The 27,669-nt window shown below is 44.2% G+C and overlaps 1 protein-coding gene across 1 annotated transcript; it reads left to right on the top strand.

Annotated features, from left to right (window-relative positions):
* Window positions 1-345: 345 nt before the first annotated feature.
* T265_03909 (hypothetical protein) lies at window positions 346-27,669 on the top strand (the record flags this gene model as incomplete). Its single annotated transcript, XM_009168510.1, has 11 exons — window positions 346-462; window positions 507-734; window positions 4,390-4,638; window positions 5,224-5,765; window positions 5,858-6,085; window positions 10,615-11,458; window positions 12,381-12,489; window positions 18,311-18,531; window positions 19,891-19,994; window positions 24,770-25,087; window positions 27,232-27,669. 11 exons carry the CDS (start codon window positions 346-348, stop codon window positions 27,494-27,496), a joined length of 3,225 nt encoding a protein of 1,074 aa, XP_009166774.1.

The raw sequence follows: 27,669 nt of genomic DNA, 5'->3' as shown, positions 1-27,669 counted from the left end.
CCTGTCCATTTTCTTCCAAGGAGACAGTTCAGTGGTTAAGGCGTACACTTACTGGCCGGGAGGTCCGTGGCTGAAACCCAACCCAAGCATCTCGGCTGCATCTGTCTAGGATTGGGCAACCTGCATTGTCTCAGCCCTTGTGGTTCTTTCGGATGGCAGCCTGACACCGAAAGGGTGTCACATTTGAACGATTATTTACATGTATTATTACAAGTTCATAAAAACGGGTCTCTGTGAGCGGAATGCGGTTTCTGCTAACGATGATAAAATGGCGGCTATGAGATTTCTCCTGTCCATTTCTCTTCCAAGGTTTCGTAATCTACATTTCATCACCGCTCTTTTACCATGAATCGAACGGATTCGGACTTGCTACTGTCCGACTTGGAGAACAGCATGGATACACTTCCAGGGACTCCGTTGAGTAGGTGTGTGGATGCAGATCTCGACCAGAATTCGGGCCAGGTAAGGTGTGTCGATCACATAAATCATACTTTTTTTGACTGTAGGGCGATTCCCAACCCACAACAACACAACCCTTGACGAGTAGCCGCCGCGATGCTCGTATCAAATCGGAAACTATGCTATCTCGCGTTGCCTCTTTCGCCAGTATTACCGAACCGGTGTCCATGGAAGAGATATTCGAGTACGATTGGGCCGACAGTGACTCTGAATCTCCAAACGATAAAAACAAGGAATCCTACATGGTACAGGAGCTGTTGGCGGACTATTTAAAGGTTAGGTCGAACTCACCGCGTCATGCTCAACCTGCGTTTTCGTCTGTATTTGTTGACGAATATAAACGATATTGGTGTATACGTTATTCGCTTCCACGCTTAACATAGACGTGTGAAGTTTAAGCTCCCTACGAGTGAAATCACCTACGGGTCTCACGGGGACGCTTTTGAGATGTGGCAACTGAATGCTCATTAAGTTCACCAGCTTACTTAAAATTTTTTTAACCTTTTTCGTTTTAATTAATGTGCCTGCGTTCGAGTCCGTTTGTAACGTATTTCTTTCCCAAGGTTCAGTAAACTTGTGTGTTGTTTAAGGGCTCGGTCGTTTTCCATGAAGCCTATTGATTCAAACGATGTTGCTTTTGAACTTGCAGTTGGTATCAGCGCCAGTCTTATGCGCCACTCCATTCACCGAACCAAATATCCTCCAGTCAGTCCAGTTTGTCTAGCAGAAGTTTCTTATACCTTTGGAGAATAATCGTCCATTACCTGTTGTTAATAAGCATTGACCCATCGACATACTAAGTCTAGCACGTAACTCAACCGTCGTGTTTTCGTTAGTCGAATTTCAACAGTTACTGCATTAGATCCCACTTGTGATTAGTGTGCGCCGGTCGATTGCACATTTGGTGTTCCGCACTGGATGGTACAAGCATGCGTGGTTGACACTGTGTTGGGATGAATCCAGGAATAGGTTGAATGGATGGCTTGATGAGCTGCCCGACGGGACATTATAATGAGTATATGAACGTGTTCATCATTTTGGTTAAGCGGCATCTGCCCATTAATTGCTTGTAAGTTGTAATCTGATGTTGTATATAGTCATTGTATTTTCATTGCGGTTCCATGTAATAGCCTAATCCACTTCTTTTTTCACTGCTGTACAAGAATGTGTGCATATTCTTCAACTTGATGTACCGTGCGTCTATTCATCTAGTGAAGCAGTTGCTTTCTCTTTTAAGTCTATGTAAACTCTCCCGAACGGGGTGCTGGTGCCAGGATGGCATGATTGTTTTTTCCTTCAATGACTAGTCCAGATAGCCCTAAAAGGGTCACACCAAACAAAGGAGCCCCTGTGCATTCTGAGTGTTTAATTTGTGCGTGTGTGCGGCACATTAAACATTTCGTAAAGCTTCAGTTTGGATGAAACCCAGACACGAAAATAATGAGGTTAGCGTTTTGGTTTTGATAGTATTTGATCTCAAGGGACGTTTCCTAAAATCTATTTTGATAGAACCACCATCAAAGCGTTTCCAAACAGTTGATGGTAACGAAATCAGTTTCACCTGATTGGTCATTCAATGGGTGATAACCTGGATTAATTTGCTAGTTTTTAGTCATTTCGGCCATTAGGTATTTTCGCTACAAACCGCTAGCTATCTGTATTGCTTTGTGGATCTTTGAGAAGTACATGTTCGCACATGCCTTCAGGAAACGACTGTACACCATTCTATTCATTTAATTAATTGAAAACGTGCGTTATTCAACTGGTCTTTTTTGATGCTACCGTGATCACCAGTTCGTTCTTCCCAGTATTGAAAGGGCATGGTACTTTGGCAAAACGTCTGTGGTTTTCTTCCACCTGAAATTGAATACCCGGGTTTCCGTTTCAGCCGAAAGGGTTGCGTATTTGTGCATCAATAAAATAAAATATATAAATAATTGTTCAGGTGCAACACCTTTTCGGTGCCTTGCTGCCGTGCCACTTGAAGGAAGCACGAGGGCTGGGATACTGTCAGGTTGTCCAAGCCTAGACAAGGGAAGTCGAGATGCAGAGGCCGGGTTCAAAACACGGATCTTCCGGTCGGTAAATTCGCGCTCTAACCACTGAGCCATCTCGTCACATCGCAGCTTCATCGTCCTAAATGTCATCTGAAGGACGTTCACCAAAGTTAATTCAAGTTAATTGATTAGTGTTGTCAACGTGTGGTTGCAACCCATTTGCCCATATATCCGCTTCGGCACGGCGAGCCACGTCTTTTATCCGCCCTATGTGCCGTTTGAAGAACCACAGAAACGAGCCATGCACTACGGTGGTTTTTATGTAGTCTCAATACAGCAAAAGCCCACGATTGCAGGGCACAGAGCAGTCAAGCACAGCCGTTTGTAGCTCATCTGTGGCGGGTACTTTACGATTCCGTCGTGGACTAAACAAAACGGAAACAAAATCAGGAATAAAAATGCATCCCTTGGATGCATTCAAAATTGTACCAACTGCGTTGCATTATACTTCCAGTGACACGCTGCGACTGATTGCATATGAACTGATGGTATTTCTTAGATTATAGTGTGTTTGTGAGCTTAAATGGATTTATTCCTATTATTGGTGAAGCTGTAGTAAAACGACACGGGCTGTAGAGGAGACTGCAACCATAAGTAACACTTGCTATTTCTGCAAAACTCTAATGTGCCCAGAAAAGACCGAAAATTCCGACATATTTGCATGTTCTGAACTCCTCCATAATTCCGTTCTATTTATCGTGTTATTCGTTCAATCCGTTTCGGACCAGTTGTGTCGCAGCAATGTACTGAGCCTTCTGTTGCGCACCCCATTATCCCTTGTTGGTCCGACTGGGTCTGTGTTCAGTTCTTCGAGATAATTTCAGGATTTTCACCTAGGTACGTGCAAGGGCCTCGACGGATATCCGGTAGGCCCATCATTCTGCTGCGATGAGCTGATTCAAGTCCGTAAGATATAAGGCCGAGAAGCTTGAAGACTGCTTTTGACAGCATATTCGAGAGAATGTTGGAGTTACATGAGCCTACTTTAACACCAAAACAACAGGCACAGGTTACCTCTAAGTGGTGAGTTATCCGGAGCTCATTCTACTGGAGAAGCAGGTGTAATTTCTTCTGAAAGTCAGGAATCCTACAAAGCACATGTAGAATAGCAGCTAGACACCTAACTGGTATCAAAGCTGAATGCTTACTAGTATTCATTAGTCATTTCACAAACAAGCCGCCTCTGTTCACGTGAATGCTGTGCTGCTATACTGTTGCCATTTGCATCCCGCTATTCACGTATGTACCTGCACTGAAATCTCCGTGTTGTACGGATGGGGCAGTCATTCCTTGGGCAGCCATTGCTCTAGCACCGCTTGCTAGCGCCTAGAGCTATCGCCCGCGAAGTGTGGCTAAAGTCATTTAATCTGCTAACACGTTTGTATGATGGTGATATTCTCATCCAACTCCGTGTTCTTTGTGTCCGTTCGAAAATGCCACATTCCAGTTGGCGTGTGCGGAATTCCACTCAGCCGTTGCCTGCCGAAAACGACCCGTATAATTTAGGACAAATGGGTTTTACTGCGAGATCCCTTACACAATATTCACACGATGTATGGATGCCACGACGCATTCTGCTATGTGACTAGCAGAATGGGGACGTTCTTAGACACCCCACAATCGCCAGTGTTCTGACGTCTTCGAACCCAACGACTTGAATATCCTCACTATTTTCACACAGATCCCTTAGTAAAACAAACTTTTTTTGTACCAAACAATGGAGGAAAATCGCGAAATTTTGGAGGTTTATTACAGGCATAAGGTGAGGTCTTTGTCGAGGTACGTTTGACATTTATTATTGGAGACAGATTTGAAGCCCACTAGCATATTGATTGCTTTGCATTTATTCATTCGTTTCTTTTCCATTAATCAGATCAAATCATTCAAACGCAAGTACCCTGATCTAACTCGCCGTACGATGGATGCCTACGAACGTTCATGGCTTCAGCAAGAGGGACTTGTGCCTGTTGGTCGGGCCGATTTAGGTTTAACTGCTCTGCGTACGGATGAAGTGATGAAACTATTGCAATCAGATTATCCGGAAGTTCATACTCTCTTGAGTGACTTATTTCGTCGACGACGGTTTCAGAAGGCAGCCGAAATACAGAAACGCCAATACGAGGTAAGATGCTTAGTTGGACACAGTTACTCACACAAAAAAAGTAAGCACACCCCCGGGTTACTCAAGGTATGCCAACCTCTCGTGTATTATCTCTATTGAAAGGCGACCAAAGGAAAATAAAGGCTAGTTTTCTCCACCCATGTTTTCGATTTCTCCTTTGGGAATAAATTGTGACTCACTCCCATTTGTATTGTGTTTTTGTGCCGGATGCTTGCTTGCAGTACCCCAGCAGCCGATTACACAAGGTGCTTGGCCTTTGATAACTAGCTGCCTTTGGTACTTCTATATCAAGGTAGGTCGACGATATATCGAAAGTACTGCTCCTGAAGAGCCTTCGAAATGTCACTGAACAGTCCCTCATCTAGCCATCTGTATTGACCTTCTTCTAGCCCCCCCTTAGTTCTGTCATTCAGTGATCGACATCTCACTGAACTATGGATGATTTCTTTGGTTTGAAAGTGGTTCATGTTGAGGTGGTAGCTTGCAGAGTGGTTCTATGTGTACATATTCCTTTTTTGTTCGCCTTTTCTGGAGAGGGAAGTGGCTTTTTTGGAGGTAACCTCACGGGGATTATTTTTTCTTTAGGCCGCAAGAATCGAACGCGGAGAGGCAAGAGCAGAGGCAGCGCGACGGCGTGCTTTGGATTCAGCTGCTGATTACAATCATCGTCTGGTCACTGATCGGTTCACATCGCGGCGATGTTACTGGGATTTACAAACAATGCAAATCCACTTCCCCCAACCGGGTTACAAACTGTTGGAGCATGATAAACATCCGAACGGTGCTTATCCAGTAGCCGTGATTCCTGGTCAGTTTGCTGAACATTACGAGGTATATACTCCTGAGCAGCTGATGCGGCTACCTTTATCGCGTTGTATCTACTCTCAACCAAGCCGGCGACATAAGGCTCCACCTCCACTGCCGACAAACCTTCGGTTCGGCTCACTCCAGCCGCGAGTTGTCCCTCCACAAACCACGGATGTTGGCTCGCATGGAGGAGTGCAGGACAGTTCATTCGTGGACTCCAATGACGTAGAAGATCAACAAAAGCAATCAATGGTCAATGAGTCATCAAACCTCAGTGTCACTGCGTTGAATAAAGAGGTGAAGAAGGATTCTACAGCCGAGTATGTAGCTCTGCGTGGGTCTTATTTTGTTGGTGACGCGTTTGACCTTTTTTTCGTTCTCCCTACATTGTCCTTTTATCTCCTTAACGCAGACGTTTGGCGGTATCCGATAGCACCCCGGTTACGCCAAGTCCAACAAATTCCAACCGCCTGAACAGTCAGTCGAATACACCCAGCAAGCAAAGTGATGGTGTTCAGTCGGCTCAGTGTGTTGTGTGCAAACAGGAGACTAAGACGTACATTCGTTGTTCCGAATGCGGTCACACTGGGCATCCGAAGTGTTTGGACATATCAGAGTCCATGTTGGTTGCTGTTAAAAGGTATGTTTTCCCCGCGGTACACCGCTCGTCCTACTTATTCATACTTTTACGAAGATGTATTTCATCTGCACTCATTATTGTTGCAGGTATCATGAGTGAGTTCGTTCTGTTAGACGTAGCCTTATCACATCTGCTGCTTACAGTTTTGTTTAAAGTATCTGCGTAAGTTATTTCAACAAAATATAACTCAACATTGCGCAACTCGTGCCTGAAGGTGGTATCTTATATTCGGAGTCGTTTTTGGGATGACAAATTGAAATTCCAAACCTATTCTCCCGTAAAAGCGCGAAAGTAGAAGCGATACCCTTGCTGTAGTATTCTTGTCTCATCGACAAGGAGAGTTTCTTTTTGGGAGGGACTGCAAAACCACGAATAGTCACCAACGCATTTTGCATTCATTCAACAGAAAGTCCATCATATACAACTGTTTCCAACGTCCTATATCGGGTTGGAGTTTAATATTTTGATTCATCCCAAGTGGATCTTTAATTTTTGCAATAGCCTTGCACTGATGCCGGTGAGATATGCTAGTACACTAGCTTGACGGGCTTCCGTGAAAGCCTTCAGTTCCATTTACTTGAGTCCTCAGGAATAGCCAACCTGTATGTTTCTTAGAAAGACTCGAGTAAAAACTACAACACATCCGAATGTTTTATAAAACCAGCTAAACAGATTACGATCGTGGTCATCTGTCGGTATAAAGATCATATTGGCGGGAANCGAATGTTTTATAAAACCAGCTAAACAGATTACGATCGTGGTCATCTGTCGGTATAAAGATCATACTTGGCGGGAAGGGGTGACTGCTATACCAAAAGGGTAGATTTCCCTACACATTTGCCTTCTTGTTTTTATATTTTGTGTGCCCATTGTGGTCCAGTTGTCTATGTTGTGACAACCAAGTGAACAGTGAGGTTTCTTTTTACTCACTTGTCTTCCCAATGAGCTTACAACCAATATGTTTTCAAGGGGTCCCGTGCTGAGAACTTCTGATTACTAATATTCCAACTATATTTAGTAGCACATCTACAAATGAACAAATTCAGACGTTTGGCCAGCCCAATTAGAATTGAAAGGCTCTGCTGGACAATTTGAAGGAAACCAACTACCTCATCAGCACTGGGGTGTTCACAGCTATCCTCTCTTTTGAACCGTCGCTCCACTGGCTTTTCGTGAAATATTTTGTCTTGATAACGTTCAAGGCTCGTGTTTTGCTGATATCTGATCAAGCTGGGCTTCTTCTTGTTTTCCAGTGTATGGGAAATTGGATGCTCATCTCATTGTTGTGTGACCTCAGCTGTCAGTTACAAGCACCGAACGTACGGTGCTGCAAAAAAGGGCGACATTGATAAGTAGGGTAGGAGAATGAACATTTCATACCCTCCATAGATATTCAACGTCAACAAGCTACATTTTAGTGTGAAATTCGAATCAACTGGACCTCCAGCTGGTGAGTCATAGTCATACCTCATTTTGAGAGGAAGTCCATGTCAAAACAGCTTATTCCAAGTAGTAATAACCGTTTTTAAGGTAGATATAGCTTGTGTAGTATGTCTGTGGATGCGGTCGATAGTCTGAAGTTATGAGATCGCGGGGGCGAGATGGACCAAACGTTATGAGATCGCGGGGGCTAGATGGACCAAACGGTTAGAATGCGAGTTTACTGACCGGAAGGTCTGTGGTTCGAACCCGACCTCTGCTTCTCAATTTCCCCTGTCTAGGCTTGGGCAACCGGGCAGATTGCCACTGCTGCCGTCCAACCTTACCTGACCCACACGCCATTATTTCCTGCGACACACTTTATCAAATTGTCTATCCAGTCAGAAAGTACGGCGCAGCGCATGCAGAGTTTTGAGTGGATAAGTTCTGAAAAAAGATGTGATAATGATGTCATAGGTCAGTGTGTGTGTATTTGCTGTAAACCTGGAAATGAGCAGCTTCGTGGTGGTGCCTGGGTCACCGTGCCACTGTACAGCATGCAAGCGGAAAAACAGTCTCTCCATAAGTGGGAGCGGCAATGTGACCCTCCATTTTTTCCGAGCACATGAAATCTCAGTTGATAGGTAATGGATACAGCCGTATACAATATATACGTGCAGTGATCCCTCTCTCTAGGTGCCACCCGTGTGACCCGGTCAAAGTGGTCCCTTTGAGAGGTTCCTGTTCGGTCTGACCATCTAACTCCACAGCTTCTTATGACTGCCGGGTGAATTTCAAGTCTTACTCAATTTCTTTATTATTTGCTGTATCTCACGTTACATACATACCGTAACACAATGTATTATCTTGACATAGCGCTATTTTTTAGGCTGCTGAAAGCTCTTTCACGTCTCACTACCGGTTTCGCCCTTGAACCTCATTAGGTAGGCAGCTAGTTCCCGAGTTTCCCTCGACCATATGTTCTATTTAAACAACACATTACACGCAGTCGTACACTCATCCGCCAATCAAGTTGGCGTTAACGGGATACTCAACTGAATTCCAGCCGGATCTCTCATTTGTGTTATTCTCCAACCGGATATGTTGCCCAGAGAGGCCTCAAGTTGCGGAACACGGTGGGCGGCTACTGTAATGGGCCAACTGGAGTCACACCACCATAAAAGAATGACCAGCACTCATAGAACAACTACCAGTAAAATGAAGTAAAGTTCTTGGCTTATGTGCTGTATTTTACTGGAATAAAGGAGTTCATAGACGGCCTTTGCCCGGAAGTCTTCTTTACTAGGCAGTTCATCATATGGAGAAAATGTTGTGAATCTGAAAGCGCTCCTCATGTGGGACTGAGCCTTACCTGCTGGAATTTTGTTGGGTGGATGGTGAAGTGGAATTCACCAGGTATCCCTGTTTTCTGCCCTCAGTACGTACTTCAAGTGTTGTACGTTTCCAAATTTTTCAGAATATCACTACGCTTATCGATTTGTAAATGCCATTCATGTGGGGTTCAGACAAGCTTACTAATCTAGCGGGTTATTAAAGCAACAATACTGGTGAAAATGGACCAGTAAACCCGTGTCAATGTTCAATGGAATCTTCTTTGTGATGTTTTGTGTTCCGGGCAAGTGAGGAGATTGTTTTCGGGTTTGAAAATCTTTCCCCCAAAATTTAGAGCTATTTTTACGACCCATCTCAATCATTGCTGCATTATAAGTGTATTAATTGCCTGTTTTATGAGTCGGCTACTTCCTCCTTGCGCAGGTTAGTTTTTTGACTTGAACTTGCCTATCGAAGCATCTGGGTTCGATATCTTTGTCTACATGACAACGAAGTGAGCCAAGGGGCGTATGGTGCACTGGTTTGACCAATACTTCATAATGCCTGTATTCTCCGTGTGACCGTCTGATTGAGCTGGGAACGACCAGCTGAGTTTTTCCGCACATGTCAGTTGATGAGCTCTAAACGATCTAACTAAAATTTGGATGCTCTCATCACTTTTCGCCACCTCGGATAACCAGCTTTCCAACACCAGGTTGACTGCCCTTTGGACAACTCTGCTGTCGTCCTCAACAAAATTAAACTTAACTTAACTTGTATCATCATAAGCTGCTGACCGAAATCCAAATCGCGAGCTATACGTTCCCCGAGGCCGAAAGACAGTAATAATCAAGGGTTTGATATTGTGATGAGGAACTAAAGCACTCAGCATCCGTAACTGATCATTTGATTTATAAAGTATTTTTTTTGTTATGATGGCTTTCTATCTTACAATGAATTCGGTTGGTGTTACCTCTTAATCATCCGAATGGCAGAATTCGAAGTGAACTCACATACCGTAAGGCGTAAAACTTCTGTCTCATGTCACTTGTGTTCATTGTTCGCTTGGTTCTTTCGATGAAACCATCAAGATGGGAAGAGCAACAGGTAAATAGTTAATCTTTGACTTGCATCACGGGTTCTAGCAGTAAGCCGTACACAAACTAGACTTACCGGACAAGTCAACTCAGCCATATAGGAAAATCATACACGAACTGCTTTTCCTATTTGCTAGAAAAAGGAGCTGTGGATCCACCGAAAGACAACATTCAATTGGTCGTTGCCGCACGCAAATTGACAAATTAAAAGGGATAGCACAGCCTTTTGGGAAACTCCGGGACCGTGCCTTCCTGACGAGCTTCGAGAATTGCGAAACCAATTGTGGGCTGTCGAAGAGTGTAGTGTTCCTTCAACCGAAAGATCACAATGAATAGTTGTTTCGAATTGGGGACTCTTGTGCCAGGGAGTCATCGTAGAATCGGAATGTTGAGATGTATCACATATCGTCCATTGGTGTTTTGAACTCAGAGTTAGTGGGACGAAAAATACGGACTTCATTATTTCTTTTAATATTCGGGTAGATATGTGGTGCGTTAGGTTGGAAATGACCCAACGTCCTGGCAAACTTCGGTTTAGTCGTCGAATTTCCTCTTCACATATATGGTGCTTCCTCCAGGAATTTTTGTCCTATATCGTTAGCTAGCACTGCGTTCAACACAGAGTATCGTAATTTCTTTCAATGGACAATGCTCTAGCTACACTGTTTCATCTCTTTTCAGCTACCAATGGTCCTGTATGGAGTGCAAGCGTTGTGTGGAGTGTTCTGATTCTGGCCACGAAGATCAGATGATGTTTTGCGATCGATGTGACCGTGGATACCATGCATTCTGTGTCGGGCTTGAAGACATCCCAGACGGTCGTTGGGAATGTCCATTGTGTACGCCGGAATCTAAGAGTGAAACCCCCACAAGGAAGAGGAGTAACAACAGTCGCAAAGGTCGACGTGGTTCTACGGCCTCCCGGACTAAAGCTGAATCAGCCAGTAAAAGGCCCCGTAAGTACAGGAGACGTTCCGATACTCCCTCTGCCACAGATGATGAAGCGGAGGCGAAACCGAAGCCAAAACGAAAGGCTCGTAAAAAGAAAGAAGAGTTATCAGATGTCAGTACGGCGGAAGATACGCCACCGAATCAGACTGCGCTTCCAAACTCGTCTGAGGCCGCTCAGTCACAAGCAAGTGAGAAAAATACCGAATCTACCCCAAAGCGCAAGCGTGGTCGTCCTAGGTTAACTGATGTGGATCCTCGGGTTGGTGGCCGAAAACCTCGACCGCGTCCGCCGAAAAAGTTGAAACTTGATCCTTCATCTTGCGAACATGAGTCAGGCTCGTCGCCACAGCTCCCATCTTCCTCTGGACTAGATCAGGTTGAAGATAGTGTGCCACCCCCGGTTAATGCTTCCGTGACTCCAGAACACATGGTTGATTCCTTATCGAGCGCGGACAGTCAGACGAAACTGCCTGAAGACTCACAGGTATCCTCTGACAACATAAAGGAGGCACCTTCTCCATCCCGTGAGAATCTCACATGTCCTGAATCGGGTGGTGAAGGGAATCCCGTTGAAGTCAACGAATGATGTGGTTGTTGTCCGCCTTCTCTTTCCGTTGTTCGCTTTCGATTACTCGCATTTTGTCGCAACTTTTATCCTGTTGTTTTTTGTACAGAATTGTCTTAATCAGCTTCTCGGTGCATTTACCATTGTATTGTATTTACTTTATATCGGCTTCTGTGAAAAGTCAGCGGTGATTTGGTCACCAGGTTTCCATGGCTATTTACACCAGTAACTGTACGACCGGACACCCAAGACCGTACTAGGAATAAATAAGCGTTCCGTCAATTTTTGAGCGTAGTTTGGTTGCTGCAATACCTACACTAAACGTTGTAGGTCAAAATTACGAGCTGCTGATCAACCAGTGTCCAAAAACAGATCAACTTACGAAAGATGTTGAACCAAATGCGAGCTAGTTGTATGGTCAGATGCTTTCAGGTCATATCGATCGCGGTTACTAAGTTGCTTATGTCGCGTTGTGCCTTATGAGGGGGATAAATCTTTTTGACATGCTCTCCGTATGTATTCTGTATTCCCTGGCCCATATATAGCACAACACTTTTCAACCAGCTAAGGGTTTGCAGCCGAACCACAATGTTACTTTTAGCTCACCGGTTTTAGTTTCGTGCTAGCCAGTCCCAATCATCATATTATTGTCAGCTGTACTTGTCCGCGCACTTGTCGTACAGTGGTTTTAGCTGTCACAGTTTCGTTCACCGATGATTTAGGGAGGTGGGGTAGGTAGCTGCGCATTGGAGGCGGGAGCTGATAAGTTGGTGCGCAAATACAGCACTGTGAAGTGGGGGGATTGGGAAGGGAGCTATGCATTGTAGGCAATAGCTCGGATGCACAAGCGCCATTGAGAGCGCGACTGGGTCATGTCTGACAATGTCTCTAACCGTTGATGTACCCCGTCTCGGGGTCCCCATCCGGGAAGACGTCAACTACCAGCGCAGCTGAATTTGCTGGTAATGGCTTTCATACTTGGCTGCCTCTGGCTCTCTTCCACCCTCCATGTGGCTGTGCGAAAAGTGCCCTTCGGGGAAGTCAGTCGACTGGCATACGCAGCATGTAGCCAAGCCAGCGCAACCTATGCAGCGTGATCAGTTCATCTTTCGAGAGTGAGTTATTCCTTCCGAATGCCATTCGACTTCAGCATTGCTTATCTGGTTTTCCCACCAGATTCGGGCAATGCTCCGAAGACATCGATAGTCGAACACTGAAAATCCTTGACGTCCTCGGCCCGCAGCGGCGAGATTCCCGACCCGTATAGTAATATGGAGCGCACCGCAGCATTGTAAACTCGATCCTTGATGGATAAGCCGATGTCACGCCTGAGCCACAGGTGACGCAGTTTCTCAAAAGCTGCTCTGGCCTTCCAAATCCTGATAGAAATATAATCTTTCGCGAGACCACCGGGATTGATACAGCTGCCCAGGTAACAAACTTGTCCATCTATCTGCCAGGTGTCGCAGAAAATATCTGGTTGAGGGTTGAACGTTGATCCGCATGCACTCTTAAGGAAATGGGTGTTAAGTATGTTCGAGGTCGCAGGTTTAGTTTCCACTTCGACAAAAAGGCGATCGATTGTATCGATAACGCGCTCCCTTAATCTGTGTATTTTTATTGAGATTTATTTGGGAGGTCGTACCAGGAATAAAATCCAGCCTGCAAAGTGGGGTTTTTGTCATTCGAGAATTTCCTGCACCTTACAGATGCTCAGACAATCGGTAATATCAGCACCGCTTTCGATAAACTTTCGTTTAGTTGTGAGTTCCTGAAGCCCTATTTTTTTCCTCGGTGAACTTTTCGACTATCTGTGGTGCTAGTGCTTTAACTCAACTTGTCTGGAGATTTTCGCACCCTGAGGTAACTGATTTACAAGAATACAATGATAGGATACTTCGATGTGCGTTATAAAGAAGTTGGTCCGAAATATCCATTAACAAATTCTTTACACACTAGCGATACGCGAGGACTGACGGGGGTTGGTTTGACTGGGAAGCGCACCAACTAAGGGATCACGGAATTACCGTAAATGAAAATTTAGACGGGTAAAAGTTTGCGTTTCGAATGAATACATGAAACAGTCGACCCTATTAAGAGACTGGTGGGGAGCGTGAACAAGGTTGGAAAGTACCTGTTTTATAAAGTTGGAACAAGCATCAAAATGCCTACCTACTTCGAAGTCAACGAAGACGTTCCTTGGGATTCCGCTGGAAGGTGTTTTAGCAAACTGGCACTTGGGGGGTAACCTTTCTCAATTTTTGTGAAGAGAACAGGGGAAGAGAATACAACCGTCAACAAACTTATGAATAACCTTGAGTAGAACATTCTCGTAGCATAAGACGCTGGACAGCGAACTCCACTACGCTCTGCTGCCAGTTATATCTGTCAGCCCGCTGGAGACTGCTCACATCCGCTTCTTATAGCCATTTTAGCAGGATACCCCGCAGTCCATTGGTTGTCCCGCAACCTCACGCTGGTATTCATAATCCTTTCATTAATCTAATCCATTCATTTTTCCGGGTAAGATTCTCTTCTCTGGAAAGTTGACACTTGCTCCATATAGTTTTGTGAATAGCAGTTACTTGATACGTACAGGAGTTTGAGGTCAATTCACTGAATGTATTGTCGAATATATTGCGCCGGATGTACGGTTTATTTGATTTGATACATGAATGCGTCTGATTCAAGCATAACCTCCTATCAACTGCGAATGTAATATCGGCAAGCTGTCGGCCCGAGGAAAAAGACAAATAAATTTTAAAAAATTTACTCTTCAGAACATGGTAGACGTCAAGTCTATGGCTAGATAGGTTTGAGAAGACTAATCATTACAGGAACATTTTGGGTGTGGGAGGCCAATGGTAGACCACCGTAGAGGTGACGTACGTGTAAACCTCAATGAGGGGGTATCCACTGTTCATCTTTGAGTGCGGTCTGGTGCGTAGACTGAATTGCTCACGATCGACAACACAGTAGTTTGGCTTCTCATCATTTTAGACTGATCACAGCTAAGCAATATAATAAGACGCCCGTGTCTGAGGGGAACTCGGACATGAATACTGTGCCACAGCTATGATACGAGCGGATGCATGGGTTGCTTGATAGCAACACCGTTCACAAAGTCAATTTCTTCAGCCGGTGATGTCTCGTTTTACTTAATGTGATCAACACCACTCGGTATATGAACTTAATTCCGAGGGATGTTCTATATGGAGATCGACTGTATAGATAAAGATGATCGGGTATTCCCCGCTGAATTTTTCCTTTTCGAATTAGGAATAAGAAATCAGGACCATTTGTAACCCGATGGCGCCTTGGGACTAGTGCCCTGTAGGCTATCCGAGTCTCACAAGATGGCGCACAAGGTCTCGCCGCTACTTGCTCAAGGTTTTGTACGCTCGCGCCATTTTGACAGATTCGGCTGTAGAATCAAATGACTGTTCGAGTGCTTGGGGCTTCGTAGTGATAATTTCGTTGAAGCGGCTATCTTCCAACCATAAGGTTACAAGTCATCAGTGGATTTGATTACGGTAAGAGGAGTAGAGCAGTGGTTTTATTTTTTCTACCGGAGTTTGCTTTATATATTTCACTAGCTCTTTGTGACAGCGACTTCAAATAAAAATGGGTTAGTCTGTTGTCCCTTGTCAAATCAACGTTGGATTGACCAGGATAGGGTCCGTCTTGCTCTGAACATTTTGGCCGGCTACGACCACATGGCTGAAAAGCAAATTCTCAATTCAATTAAATCAGCAGATGTGGCCCGACACAAGAAATGGAAAGGATGAAGTTATATAATATCGTCTTGACACAGCCACCTCACAAACCGGACGCTGAGAAATTCTCTGGGTGTTTACGGCGAATCAATTGGAGTTATCACAACTTTGCTGCTACAAGACTATTCAGGTATTGTGCATTCATTGGTGGAAACCCGCTAATTCCCTCCTTTGTTCCATGTGCACAACTGTCCCTCTCAAATCAGTTGGTCGTAAGCAGATATTAAATGTATCTACAAAAATTCCTGGTGAATCTTGCTGACCAAACGGTTTCGTGGCCACGGCAAACAACTGACCGCATTTTAGGTGTGAATAGGATACGACCCACGAAATGGGAGTTCCCGACATTTTACTCTGGAAGCTTTTGTGCCAACGAACAAGCTGTACCTTACCGCATCTCAGAACTGTTTTCAAAATTTCCGTGAGACGCGTGGCAAAATTTCTTTCCGGTGAAAGAAATCTCCAATTTCGTATTAGGGCAGTAAAATCGAACAGAACCATGGCTCGTCGTAATGCAATAGCACAGGCTGGACGAGATCATAACCAAACTTGCAATCTGGCATAGGATAGGGTAACAGCGAGTTTCACCTTACTTGATAGCTGCGATGCATGCATGGAAGCGAGGAAGGTGAGTTGTCATTGGTATCTTGCAAATGAGTGACCATTTATTCTTCATGCGGTTTCGGAACATCACAAACTGCTTCTCACGGAGGATAGGTTCGATCAGTGTTCTCCTTCTGTCTGCATATTTGCTATCTGATCACACTTGGGCCGAGTAGTGCCGCTGATTTCCGAACGAGCTGTGTCTTGGCCTTTTAATGATGCAAGTCGGCTTTCCGAATACTTCTAACACAGAATGTGCGCAGCTTGTTCCGGCAATCAGTCACTATACTCAAAGATTTCGTCTCCATACACGGTGACATTTTTGAACCCCTTCGATAAACGGAGCCTTGGACATTGGAATGTGTCCGGTGATCCTGCGAATGAAATGGCACCCTCCTTATTTGCTATTGGATGTTCCCAAATGCTAACGCCTTTTTCCTGAGTTGGTGACAAATTGTCACTAACCAGGGCACAAGCCAAACACAGTGAACTATCGGCAGTTCCGGGGCGAATCAAAAGTTCATGCGTCTGAGAGGGTCTGATTTCGGGTCAACTTATTCGAACGGCGTAAACCAACACAAAATCGATGATTTTCCGTCACTTTCTCAAATAATACCAACGGCAATCCATATGTGTACTACTAGCTTCATCTATTATACCAACTGCAAGCGCATCTTGTGCCTGTCTGTGGACCTGATATTAAAGGTAGATTGGTACCTGAAGCAGGTAGTATGATCGAAATCGCCCGGGTGACATGGGGATTCGTCACTCGATTCATGGGAAAAACCAGAAGAGTATTCCTCACTAAGGTCCCAAACTGCAAGCGCATCTTGTGCCTGTCTGTGGACCTGATATTAAAGGTAGATTGGTACCTGAAGCAGGTAGTATGATCGAAATCGCCCGGGTGACATGGGGATTCGTCACTCGATTCATGGGAAAAACCAGAAGAGTATTCCTCACTCTGAAAGGTCCCAACTGCACTAGCGGAATACTGAAAGAGAGAAGGTTCATCCGCAATAACAACACAGTAATCTTGAAAGTTGACCATGCTGATTAGCAGGTTCCTGCTTGCAGCGGCATCCATTCTGCCATGGTTGTAACGCTTACCGGTGTGAATGCGTTATCTCTTCCTGTCTTTAAGTTGATCGGTTCTTCTGTCAGCTGGTACATCTCTATTCGCACATTCTCCATCGATGGCTTGTTCTGCTATCCCTGCGGTTTTAATCTAATTAACGACATCTCCCGTGCTTCTTTTATACCAGAGAGGCCAGTTGTTCCCGCCGCCCACAGCTGAGAGCTAAGTACTGGTGACAAGCAATCGGCGAACTGGTTTAACAACAGCTGCTAATACTACACAATATCCATTTATCTCTCCCACATTCGAAACTGGAATCCTTGGACTGTTCCATGGCTAGGGGGTCCAGCGTCACGTATATGGCTCCCTCTGCGGCATCCATGGCGACCTCTGTTCATACCTTAGAGATAGTCTTCAAAGCCATTACTAGCTGAATTGTACTCCACCCCCAGCACGTCACTCAAGTCCTCTTTGGGGCTGGAACGTTACAATCCCCGAAAGGCCACGCCCGTGTTGCTCTTACCCTTTCTCGGTGGCCACACGAAGCACAAGGGAAAAGTGATTGCAAAAGAGATTGTTTATCTAGAAACACGAGAAAAGCCCGAATCAAAACCTGGAAATGAAATTCAACGACCCATCTGTTTGAAAATTCAGGGACTGTGTGTTTCTAGACTCATTCCCCCGACGTTCCCGGAAGCTGTTTTACTGGCTGACATTAACGAGCAACCTATTCGAATAAACTAGTAATTTATAATTCAATTTTTGGTTAGCTGCAGGGTAGTGTTTCAAATTTCAAACAGATGTTATCCGCAGTTTCAATGATTGTTGTTTCATTTAGCGTGTAGCCAACTATGGAAAACCAAATGGCCCTACCATGCATTATCTAGAGGTGCATAGATTCAAATAGTACCTCAAAGTCCTGACAAACTTACCTTCTGATTGGTGAGAATCACTTGGTTAGCCTATCCGTTTGCTACGCTGCGCCATGTACTTCTTAAATCTTTGATAGCTCTAAGATGAGCTAGGGAAACCGAATCTTTTATGTTTTAATAGCAATATCCATCGCGTTGCGAATCCATTTTTTTCTACTGAAATCCATGAGATCTGAACCGCAGCTATCGTCTGCTGCGAATTTATCGAACCGGTGTCGATGCTGCCAAAATGGGGATATGAAGTATCCACGGAAAACGTACTTTGTCAAAAGTGTGTGGACAGTTCAAACAAGTTGGCAGTTTTGGCCTTTCAACCAGTCTGCGTGACTGCCCAATCGTGATCGCGTACCACACTGCTAGATATCGATCTGAATTTTGAATGTGCAGTTTGCACGCCATTTGACCACCATACCCTAAACCGTTATCATGTTATCCTTATTGTTGTCCACGATTTCATTCTATCTCTATTTCGGAGTGCTAAATGCCCAACGATCAGATTTATATGTCAAACTGGAATCATGCAAAGTTGACGTAAGGCCTGGAAATTGGTGTGAATGGGGACCATGGGGTGCATGTGTTCGATCAAGCTGTACTCGAACACGTCGACGCCTGTGTGATTGCCCGACGCCAGCGTCTTGGCAAACGGACGGAGAATGTATCGCCACGCGTCCGCAGAATGATTACGTAAACGAGTCGGTGAGTGCCCAGTTAGTTCTCTCTGTCAACTACAAACACAATTCTACTCATCATCTTGATAAACTATATTCCAGGAGTACGTATCCCAAGTCACCACTGTCTAACTTATTAAAAAATATGCTTCCGAATTATAGTTCCGGTAAAACATCCCGTTTATGGAGCAAAATGCGATAGGACTTTGTCCCTGTTAAAACCATGTTGATTTCAAATGGCGCTCGTTCCACTTTTCTGCCGACCAGCGTATGAAACTTAGCCATAACAAATGATAATTCTGCTCGTAAAGACTACGAGAGAGATTGTGTATATAGCTCCAGCTGTTTCAAACTAAACACTATAGTCACATCAGAGGATGGGTATTCGAACTGTGGTGACTTTAAACACACTGCCGTTTCGGCCCCGTGTAAATTCACCTTGTCTGTTAGGCTGAGGCACAAACAGTCGTTTGTTAGGTACTTGGTGACGTCAGATAACCGGTGCTTCTATCGTGTTTATCCATTTCTGTCCCATTATGAACCGACAAATTTTCGTCCTTCCTACATCTCAATTAATCAGCAGCCAGATGCCACAGTGACCGGTGCCACCGCATAAGGATTTTTGGTGTGGCTGGGAAACCCAACAGCTCCGAATCTAGGTCACGTGTCAAGTGAATCAGATGGTGACCGTAAAAGTCTCGATGTCAACGAACTAGGCGTTTGGTTGTGTAATGGAATATTCAGCCCCATAAACTGTGATTCAAGGTGTGTCAAAGCAGCGACTATCGAGAACGGTGCTGTTCTTCAAGCCTATCCGGAATGGTGTAGAATTCGAAGTGAAAATGTTGTAGAGAAGGAAGGAATAAAAGATAGGGATGAAGCTGATTATGTAATCTTGGAGTGCCCTTAGTGAGACCCGACTTACAGAATTAGGTCTCTGTGTGACTCACTTTGCTTGGCTAGATTTATTTCAGGATGTTATCATTGATCGATTCCAATAAAACTTGGACTGTCTGTTTCAATCGAACTTATCTCGATGACTGTTTAGAGGCCTGCGCTGTTTGGTCACTAACCGGAAGGTCACGGGCTTGAATTCCCCAGCGATTCGTCAGAATCCCGGTGCCCGTGATTCTTAACATGATTGAAGCAGCTGTACAGTGCCTCTAAGTCTTTTCGATCACAGAATGACTTGACATGCAAGCTGCAGTTCAAAATCTCAAGCTTGTCGTTTGCTTCACTTATGGTCAATTAGGCTAGGTGAGAGAGGGCTTAATATTCAGGCAAGGAGCTACATTTATTTGCATTCTGAGCTACTCCCAGGCTTTGATACAGTACTTCATGAAATGCTTCCTATTGTTCTATTGTATTATTTCCTTTTTTCGCCCAGAGGTTGATAAGGCAAACGCGCTACATCCGCCACACCGTCAGCAAAGAACCATGTGAGATTCCTGTATTTTTCAAAGGACGATACTTTCCCGACTGCATACCACAGTAAGTTATGGTGGTTTGATTAGGAAGAGGAGGTCCAGTCTGTGCCCAAATACTGGCCAGTAAGGCATTTCTTGCAAGGTATCTTTCCTGGAAACAAACTACTGATGAGATTATCGAAAACCTTTTGGTACACGATCGGTTTTGCCCTTGTTCCGGCTAATCAGGTGGGCGCAATTCCCTAGTTTCCATCAACCTGATGAACACAAACTGTAAGAAATTCTTGAGCTACCTCCGTTCTCAACCAGGTGAGTGTTTCATCAAGAAAGTACACTGCGATATCGTATCAGATGAAACATTGATCTGTGTTAGTGCAACAGATTCAGATAAAGAATTTTATAAGGTGGATTTTGGATGGTATTCAGCTGAATCTTCCGATAACCCTAGTGTGCAAATTGGTTTATTTTGCGTTAAACGCTTTTGTTTATTTCCTTTTCGACGTGTAGTTTAAGTCTGCCCCCTAAGCTTCGTAAGTAAGCAAGATTTATTGATGCTTTGATTCACTCACATGTAGAAGTCTTGTAGGGGATGTAGGTTCGTGGTCTAATCGGAATAACTGGCCGAGGATTCTCTACAGAGCGAAAGCATCATACAGTGGAACTCGGAGACACGATATGGATAAATATAATTAGGCTCTAAATGAGCGTTATAAAACTAAAAGTAAACCTTGAAATTGCAGCTCCTCGCTAGATTCAAGAAATGGATCAAAGATGAAATGGTTGAACAGTCATGATTCCTTACTGTCCCAAATTTTCTGAGTGGAACTTTAGATTGAAAATGTGAAGAATGTACTTTATTGTATTCGTCAGTATTTGTAGTTCCATCAGGCAGACATTCGGCAAGGAATATGGTGGGAATCCTCTTAATACAATCTTCCAATTATGCTGTAGTTCAGACTGGGTGACGCGAGATCCAGCTAGCCGACCAACGAAAGAGCATATTCGTTGCGACATTCCTTCTTAGTCTCGAAGACTTGTGATGGCTGACTGATTTCAATGCTTAGGATAGCTCCTGGGTTGGTCTTCTATGGTTGAGACTTTCAGACACTTCAAGCTAACGTGAGCAGTCTTTATTAGTGAGATGTCTCATTGCCTTGAAATCCCGAGCTACTAACTGACAATGCTTGGTACAATCTTTAGAAAAATGGCATCACATGTATGAACTCCGATGTTTTTTGGCGCAAGAGAGCAGCACCTCAGATAAAAACTGCAGATGAAACGTACTTGCAGAACCGTTTTTGAGCAAGGAATGAACATGCGTTAAGTTCTGACGTCGCCGGTTATTTCTTGTGTTTCAGTTAGCAGAACGATCTATGCACAGCATAACCGAACGGAATCACATACCACTCACTGCTTAGGCATGCTCTAGGTACGATGAACTCAAAACAAACGCATGCAAGGACAATTCTCAACGACTGTGAATGAGTGGACCACTGACCCCAACATAGAAGCAGATATAGAAAGGTATGTGGTCCAGAGGAAAGCTCATGACAGGAAGATAGTTAAAACAAGGTCTTCACTTTCTGAACTCATCCAGAACCTAATAAAATGGAACTTGATATCTGACTGAGTCCGGTTTTTTCATTATATTTAAAATTACCCACAGCTCCGTATTTTTCAAACAGCGTGCACCATCATCGTCATCAGCATCATCGACAACATGACATAAGTTTTCAACACCGATGCTTCACTGTCGTACAACCATGATCTATTTGAAAGCCTTATTGTAAAGAAAAGAGTAAAGGTAGACGGGGAAGAGACTTAGTGCTAGCTTATCACAATCATTCCGAGGTGCCTATACCTCCAGACATTCACTCAGGCAGTTTGGATAGAAACTGACAACGCCACTGACATCGGTTGGCAGCCACATCTTGTAGTGTCTCCAACCAGGCACAGTGAGGATCACCTGGTTCCCATCCTGGAAAGTGAGTAGCACCGACACACCCAAGCGTTTCGGTTTGGACCACAACAGTGTATCACATAAGATGTTCAGTAGCTCTCTTTTGCGGCGACCAAGCCGTATTGATGTCAATGAGAATTGTTGATAAGCATTTTCATTGTTACTGAAATACACCCATTCATATAGGAACAAACTTGTGCGATTCAATCAAGCCAAATTTACTCCCTTCTAACAAAAAAAACTGGCGAAAGGCAATCAGGATCGACGAAACTGTCTAACTGTTATGACGTCTCTTAGGTGCATGGCTGTCTTGTAGCCCCGGGGATGGAATACTGTCACTTCTTATAAGCCAATGACACTAAATATTTTTGGGATGGACTGAATTCCCAAATATCCAGACCGGAAACCCACCGTGTCACAATATGGAAGAAAGTACTTGTATGGATTGATTTTTCATGATTCAACCATACCGTCATCCGAACACAAAAAGAAAGAGCAAAACCGTGTTCTTCTGAGCCTAATTGGGACACATTACACCTTTAGGAATTCTAGTTATCTTTGTCCGGTTTAAGCTGGTAACTGGCTAGTTTCTCAGAACATACCCATACACCAAGGTGAGGGCATCTAAATACAGTGACATCCTCTCAGACAGCGTGTTGCCGAAAATATTGTGTTTAGAAGAAGGATGAGGACTGAACCAGCCTTACTTTCGTTTCAACTGCGAGTGGTGAAATGCCCCTTAAGAGAGTTGCATCCAAGATGGTAGTGGTCCAGACTCAGAAGTATCTTCTGTGGATACACCAGTCCGTACTGCGAATTAGGGTTTCGGATGTTCAGTCATAACCTGATATAGTTACCATGATGGGTAAGCATTCAAAAGTCGTTTATTTAGACGCATGTACTATCATGAATGTCGACGGGTTAATTGAAGTTTGCGCTTTTGACCAATTTTTCGATAATTCAACGAGTGGCGACAGAACTCATCCATTCCATAAAACTGGCATTGTAAGACGCTTGTGCATTCTTGGGAACGCATCCAATTATGATCAAGATTAGTTTGTTTGAGGAACCAGACAGAGTGTGTCTAATAATATCGCGATTTTGTCCATTCGTGATGGCGAGCCCTATTCGAGAGGAGCACTGTATATTTGCATCTTGTTCCGACAAAATGCAGTTCAACTGGAGTTTCTCAGCTTGAAAAAGTAGAGTCGCGGATGCTTTATTTTCAGTGGAGGTTTTACCCTGTGATGGAAGCCGCAGAGCTGTTTTATCCACAGTGGAAAACATCGAATCTCCCTGGAGTTTTGTAAGAAGTACACTTCTGATGATTCCCAATAAGGGTGAACCAGCCGTGCAGTGCTTCTCGGAGCAGAGTGACCCCACCAACTGGACAAAACCTCCATTGGGGCTTGATTTAACTATAATTCGGGCAATACTTACACAATAGCGCTGGCTAGATGTTCGTAGTTAAAGGGGAAACATTGACGGGTAAATAAAGTCTTCTAGGCCAGATCAAAAGCAACATTCCCTTTTTAATCTGAGGTTAAGCATCCGGGTTAATTTTAAGCACAAGGCTTGTAATTGCCAGATACTTCACGTGATCAATGAATTTTCAGGCAACCCCTCCGACCATCAGCGGACCCCACTCTCACAACTAAATTGTCATATCACTTTCAAGCCCAGGCACATCGACGAAATTTGCCAGTGGCACTTAAAACACCGTTCGCTGGCTGATTAATGAACCGAACCTGATAGAATATAATTTGAAATTCCAATCAACCCATCAACCGTAAAATTTAGGACACCATACCAACCGACAAGACCCTTTAACTGACACTCAACACTGATCTAGTGTGCTCATCTGAAGACGTCTTACCCCGTCTGCCCCAAAACTTTTCCAAATTGGTGGCATGCCCATTCGGCCTGATGGAGCTTTCCTGTAAAAGTCAAAACGTTGCCCACTTGGAAACTACAGACTGTCTACCAACCCCTTCCGAAACTAAGTCAACGACCGGTTACATAGGAAACCACACCTACTTGGGGTTAACTATAACTTCAAAGCGTTTGGTGGGTGCGTGTTCCAGTGGTCAATAGATTGAAGCCGAAGTGACCTTATTTGGATGACAGAGTTTGAGCCAGCACATGTTGAGAGTCATCACAGAAGCATACCCCTTATTCCCTGGGATATTTCCAGCTCATGGAAGTTTTACTTAAATAAATTGATTCGCCGGTGGCATTGCCGTCCAGATGGTAAGTTGAAAATCTGGAACGACTTTGTTAAGACCGATGCTTGACGTTCAGGTCTACAGGATCTCCACGGCCCACGCCACTGGAACCATTACTGAACCGATGCGTGCTGAAACCTTGCGTCCGACCACATGCTTTGACAGCTAATATTCCAACTATCCATTAGGATTTTGTTTCGAAGTAAAACATGCTTTCCCTTCGAATGATTGTGTTCAGTTCCAACAAACTATGTAGACAAAATGTGCACAGGCTTCGAATGCCCTTTGAATTCCTTTGTTTTGTTTGGCCGTATTCAGGGGTTATGTCCTATTTGGTCACATTTTTGTGCATCGGTGAGTTCACATAGACTACTTTATCCAGCTGTAGGTTCGAGCTTAGCCTCTTTAGTGCATCTGAACAGTCCAAGCGTTCGACGGTACACTCAGATACACATTCTTAACACATCGGGCTTCATGTTATGGGAAGTGGAGCACCGGAGTCGGAACTATTGTCCCATAAATGTTCCGTAACGCCGATATATAGTCCTGGGAATTCCCCGGAGCTCACAAGGGGATTATTATACACATGATACAAATGCAATGGAGTTTGCGATGTTTGTTCCGACAATTCTCTCCTCACGCTTGCTTTTCCAGTTCTGAACTAGACGATTACTCCAAGACCATCATTGACCCAAAACACTCAGCATGTATGTCCGACGGAGAACTGAAAGCGTGCGAAAAAGACGCAGCCGGACAGCTTGTCGTGCAAGGCATGCAGGAATTCGATGTGGGCGCTTGCGATGGCTGGGGTACAAATATCCACAGACGTTCAGCCGCAGACCCAGCAAGTCGATTCACTTACGGAGCGGATAGTGAATTGGGTCAACAGTGCACTTTTGGTGCTGAGAGTGAATCGAATCAATGTGTTCAAAACTATTTCTACGGTGTGAACTCAGCCAGCGATTACGGGAAGTAAGTGAATCGTTAAGTTGCCGACTGAAGTGTCTTCTGGGCTATGAAAAAATATATCAAATTATCCAACTACGAGGGAGAATGTTGGTGACCACCGCAAAACGTCAGCCTTCTATTGGAGTTTTGACATTCCTGTGTTGCGGTCAAACTATCAGTCAGTGTATGTTCTAGCAGCAAGATTAAAAATCAAGCAGCTTCGACTACGACCAATCATGGACTCGTAGGATCATAACAACGTGCTGTTGTTATTCTCACTGCACAAACGGTATGTACTAATGTCTCCAAAAATAGGTTCCCCTCCTGAACAGTAGCAAGTCGTATAAGTGAACCCAACGGGTCGGTTAATAATACTTTCCGTCGCAAGGAGTACGATTCATTCCAAGAGAAGCAATCCAGGGAAACAAACGATTTTCTCGCACGATATATTTTCTCCGTCTTGGTAAGGCCATTACAAAAATTCTCCCAATCGGGGTTCTCATATTTATATGACGAGAAAAGTTCGGCCAGCTGTAGGAGTCACGCATAGCTTAGCTTGCTACTTTTACTACCCTCCATGAATTCACTTGAAATTTATCCCCTCTGTAGCTATGTCAACAAAGGGGAAAATCAGAGTGTGATACTTTTGACACACAAGCCTGTCTAGCGCGGTGTTCTTCCTTTTTCGTCATAGCAAATGGATGTGGGGAATACCTGAACGATATCTCTCAATCTAACCTCAACTTCCTTTTATATGGACAGGTAGTTAATTAAAATCACCATATTGTTTATCACAGCCACATGCATAGCAGTAAATCAATAGCAAGGATGAGAAAAGTAGTAAAATAAGTGAACATTTTTCAGAAAAATCGCCATTAGTGACGACATTAGGCAATCGCATATCAGAGGAAGCAAGCAAGTACTGAAAGAGTTGAAAGCTCAGTTTCTCACAGGAACTGACCAATTCACAGAAGCAAAGGACTGTATCCGATCATGGAAGAGCTCGCTAACAACACACAACATTAGACAGCTAAACAAAGATAAATTACCTCGACCATGTCTGAGGTTTCTTCTGAACGTTGCTATTCGCACTAGGGAAGAATATTAACTAAAATGGTTGTCTTTTCTTTTCCAGTTCGGGTGTACAAGAATAGCTGTTTATTCTTCCCAATCCAGTAGAAAGTGCTACAGTACGGGTTCAGAGGTTCAAAAACCCATTTCAAAGGACTCGGTTCAAACAGATCACATGGCACTAACCAACAGTGTTCTCTTATTACGGAGCGGTTTCTTCACCTAGTCGCCCTAATTTTCTATTTGAAGGTACGCACTTCGGCAAACCAATTTGACCCGCGTCGGTGAAATTGGTTGGAGTCATTTGTACATCGGTTGGTCGTAAGCACCAGTTAAATGACAAAGAGCTGACAGCCATCCACATCTCTATTGTCGTTAGGATGGCCGGCACACTCCTACAAATTGCTTTCATACAGAGTATGAAACTTCAGTTGAAAATTTCCAAATCTCACACTACTAACAAAGAGTAGGGCAGAAATTGGTTGGAGTCATTTGTACATCGGTTGGTCGTAAGCACCAGTTAAATGACAAAGAGCTGACAGCCATCCGCATTTCTATTGTCGTTAGGATGGCCGGCACACTCCTACAAATTGCTTTCATACAGAGTATGAAACTTCGGTTGAAAATTTCCAAATCTCACACTACTAACAAAGTGTAAGTAGGGCAGAGGGAGAATAAATTCACAAGATAGTGGTACTCCCATCTGTGATGCCATCACTCGAGAAACCAGTCGTTGCATGACATGTGAATTGCATGAGTGAAGAATGAGTGGCCAAATATCCTGTGTAGATGTGCGTTGACGAAGCTGCTTATAAGCCGCTACTGGCCGGAAACTCTCACGTGAAAAAAATTTGGGGTCGCTATTTATATCCGTTTTCAGTGCCAAACCATGGAGACAGTCGACAAATTCGACCGAAGTTTGTACTAATAAGGTGTATTGCTCGCAAGCCATCGTGGTAATTGAAGGACTGTGTGAGCACACATGCTTCTGTTAATGGCATTTGAACAAACGGTAGAAAACTGTCGTGTATGCATGCGAGAGTTTTGTGACAGTGTTATTCAAACGTTTAATTGATCCATTGTTCCTCATTCAACAGACTAACAAATCTTGCCTACGAGATCGATAATTGTCGTTTCGCTTGCGCCATACGTCGCAACTGCCGAGCCATTGAGTTCATAAAGGGAATTTCGTGTGCCCTAATCCTGGATTCTGTGGGCCTGGCCGATGAGCACTATCTCGGTGTGACTGTTGAGAGCAAACCTGACGCGTGCGACGGAACTGTGGAAGGAACTTACCCGTATGCCAGTGCTGTGGCTCTTCTCGAGAGCAAATATGACGAAAGACCCAAGAGAAGGCTCTGAGAACATGACCCAAAATAACACGAAGATTGGCCTGTCGTTTGCGTCTCACCACTGTTATTTTTTATGTTTTAACAATGAAACTGCGTGGAATTTATATAATCAAATTTTAAGCAACATGCCGGGCCAAAACTAGGTTTCATTGGGTTTTCAGGTTGATCAATGTTGTTGTGAAG

The sequence above is a fragment of the Opisthorchis viverrini genome (genome assembly GCF_000715545.1).
Source record: "Opisthorchis viverrini unplaced genomic scaffold opera_v5_58, whole genome shotgun sequence".
Lineage (NCBI taxonomy): Eukaryota > Metazoa > Platyhelminthes > Trematoda > Opisthorchiida > Opisthorchiidae > Opisthorchis > Opisthorchis viverrini.
The sequence above is the reverse complement of the archived record's forward strand: the minus strand, read 5'-3'. Positions and strand labels throughout refer to the sequence as shown.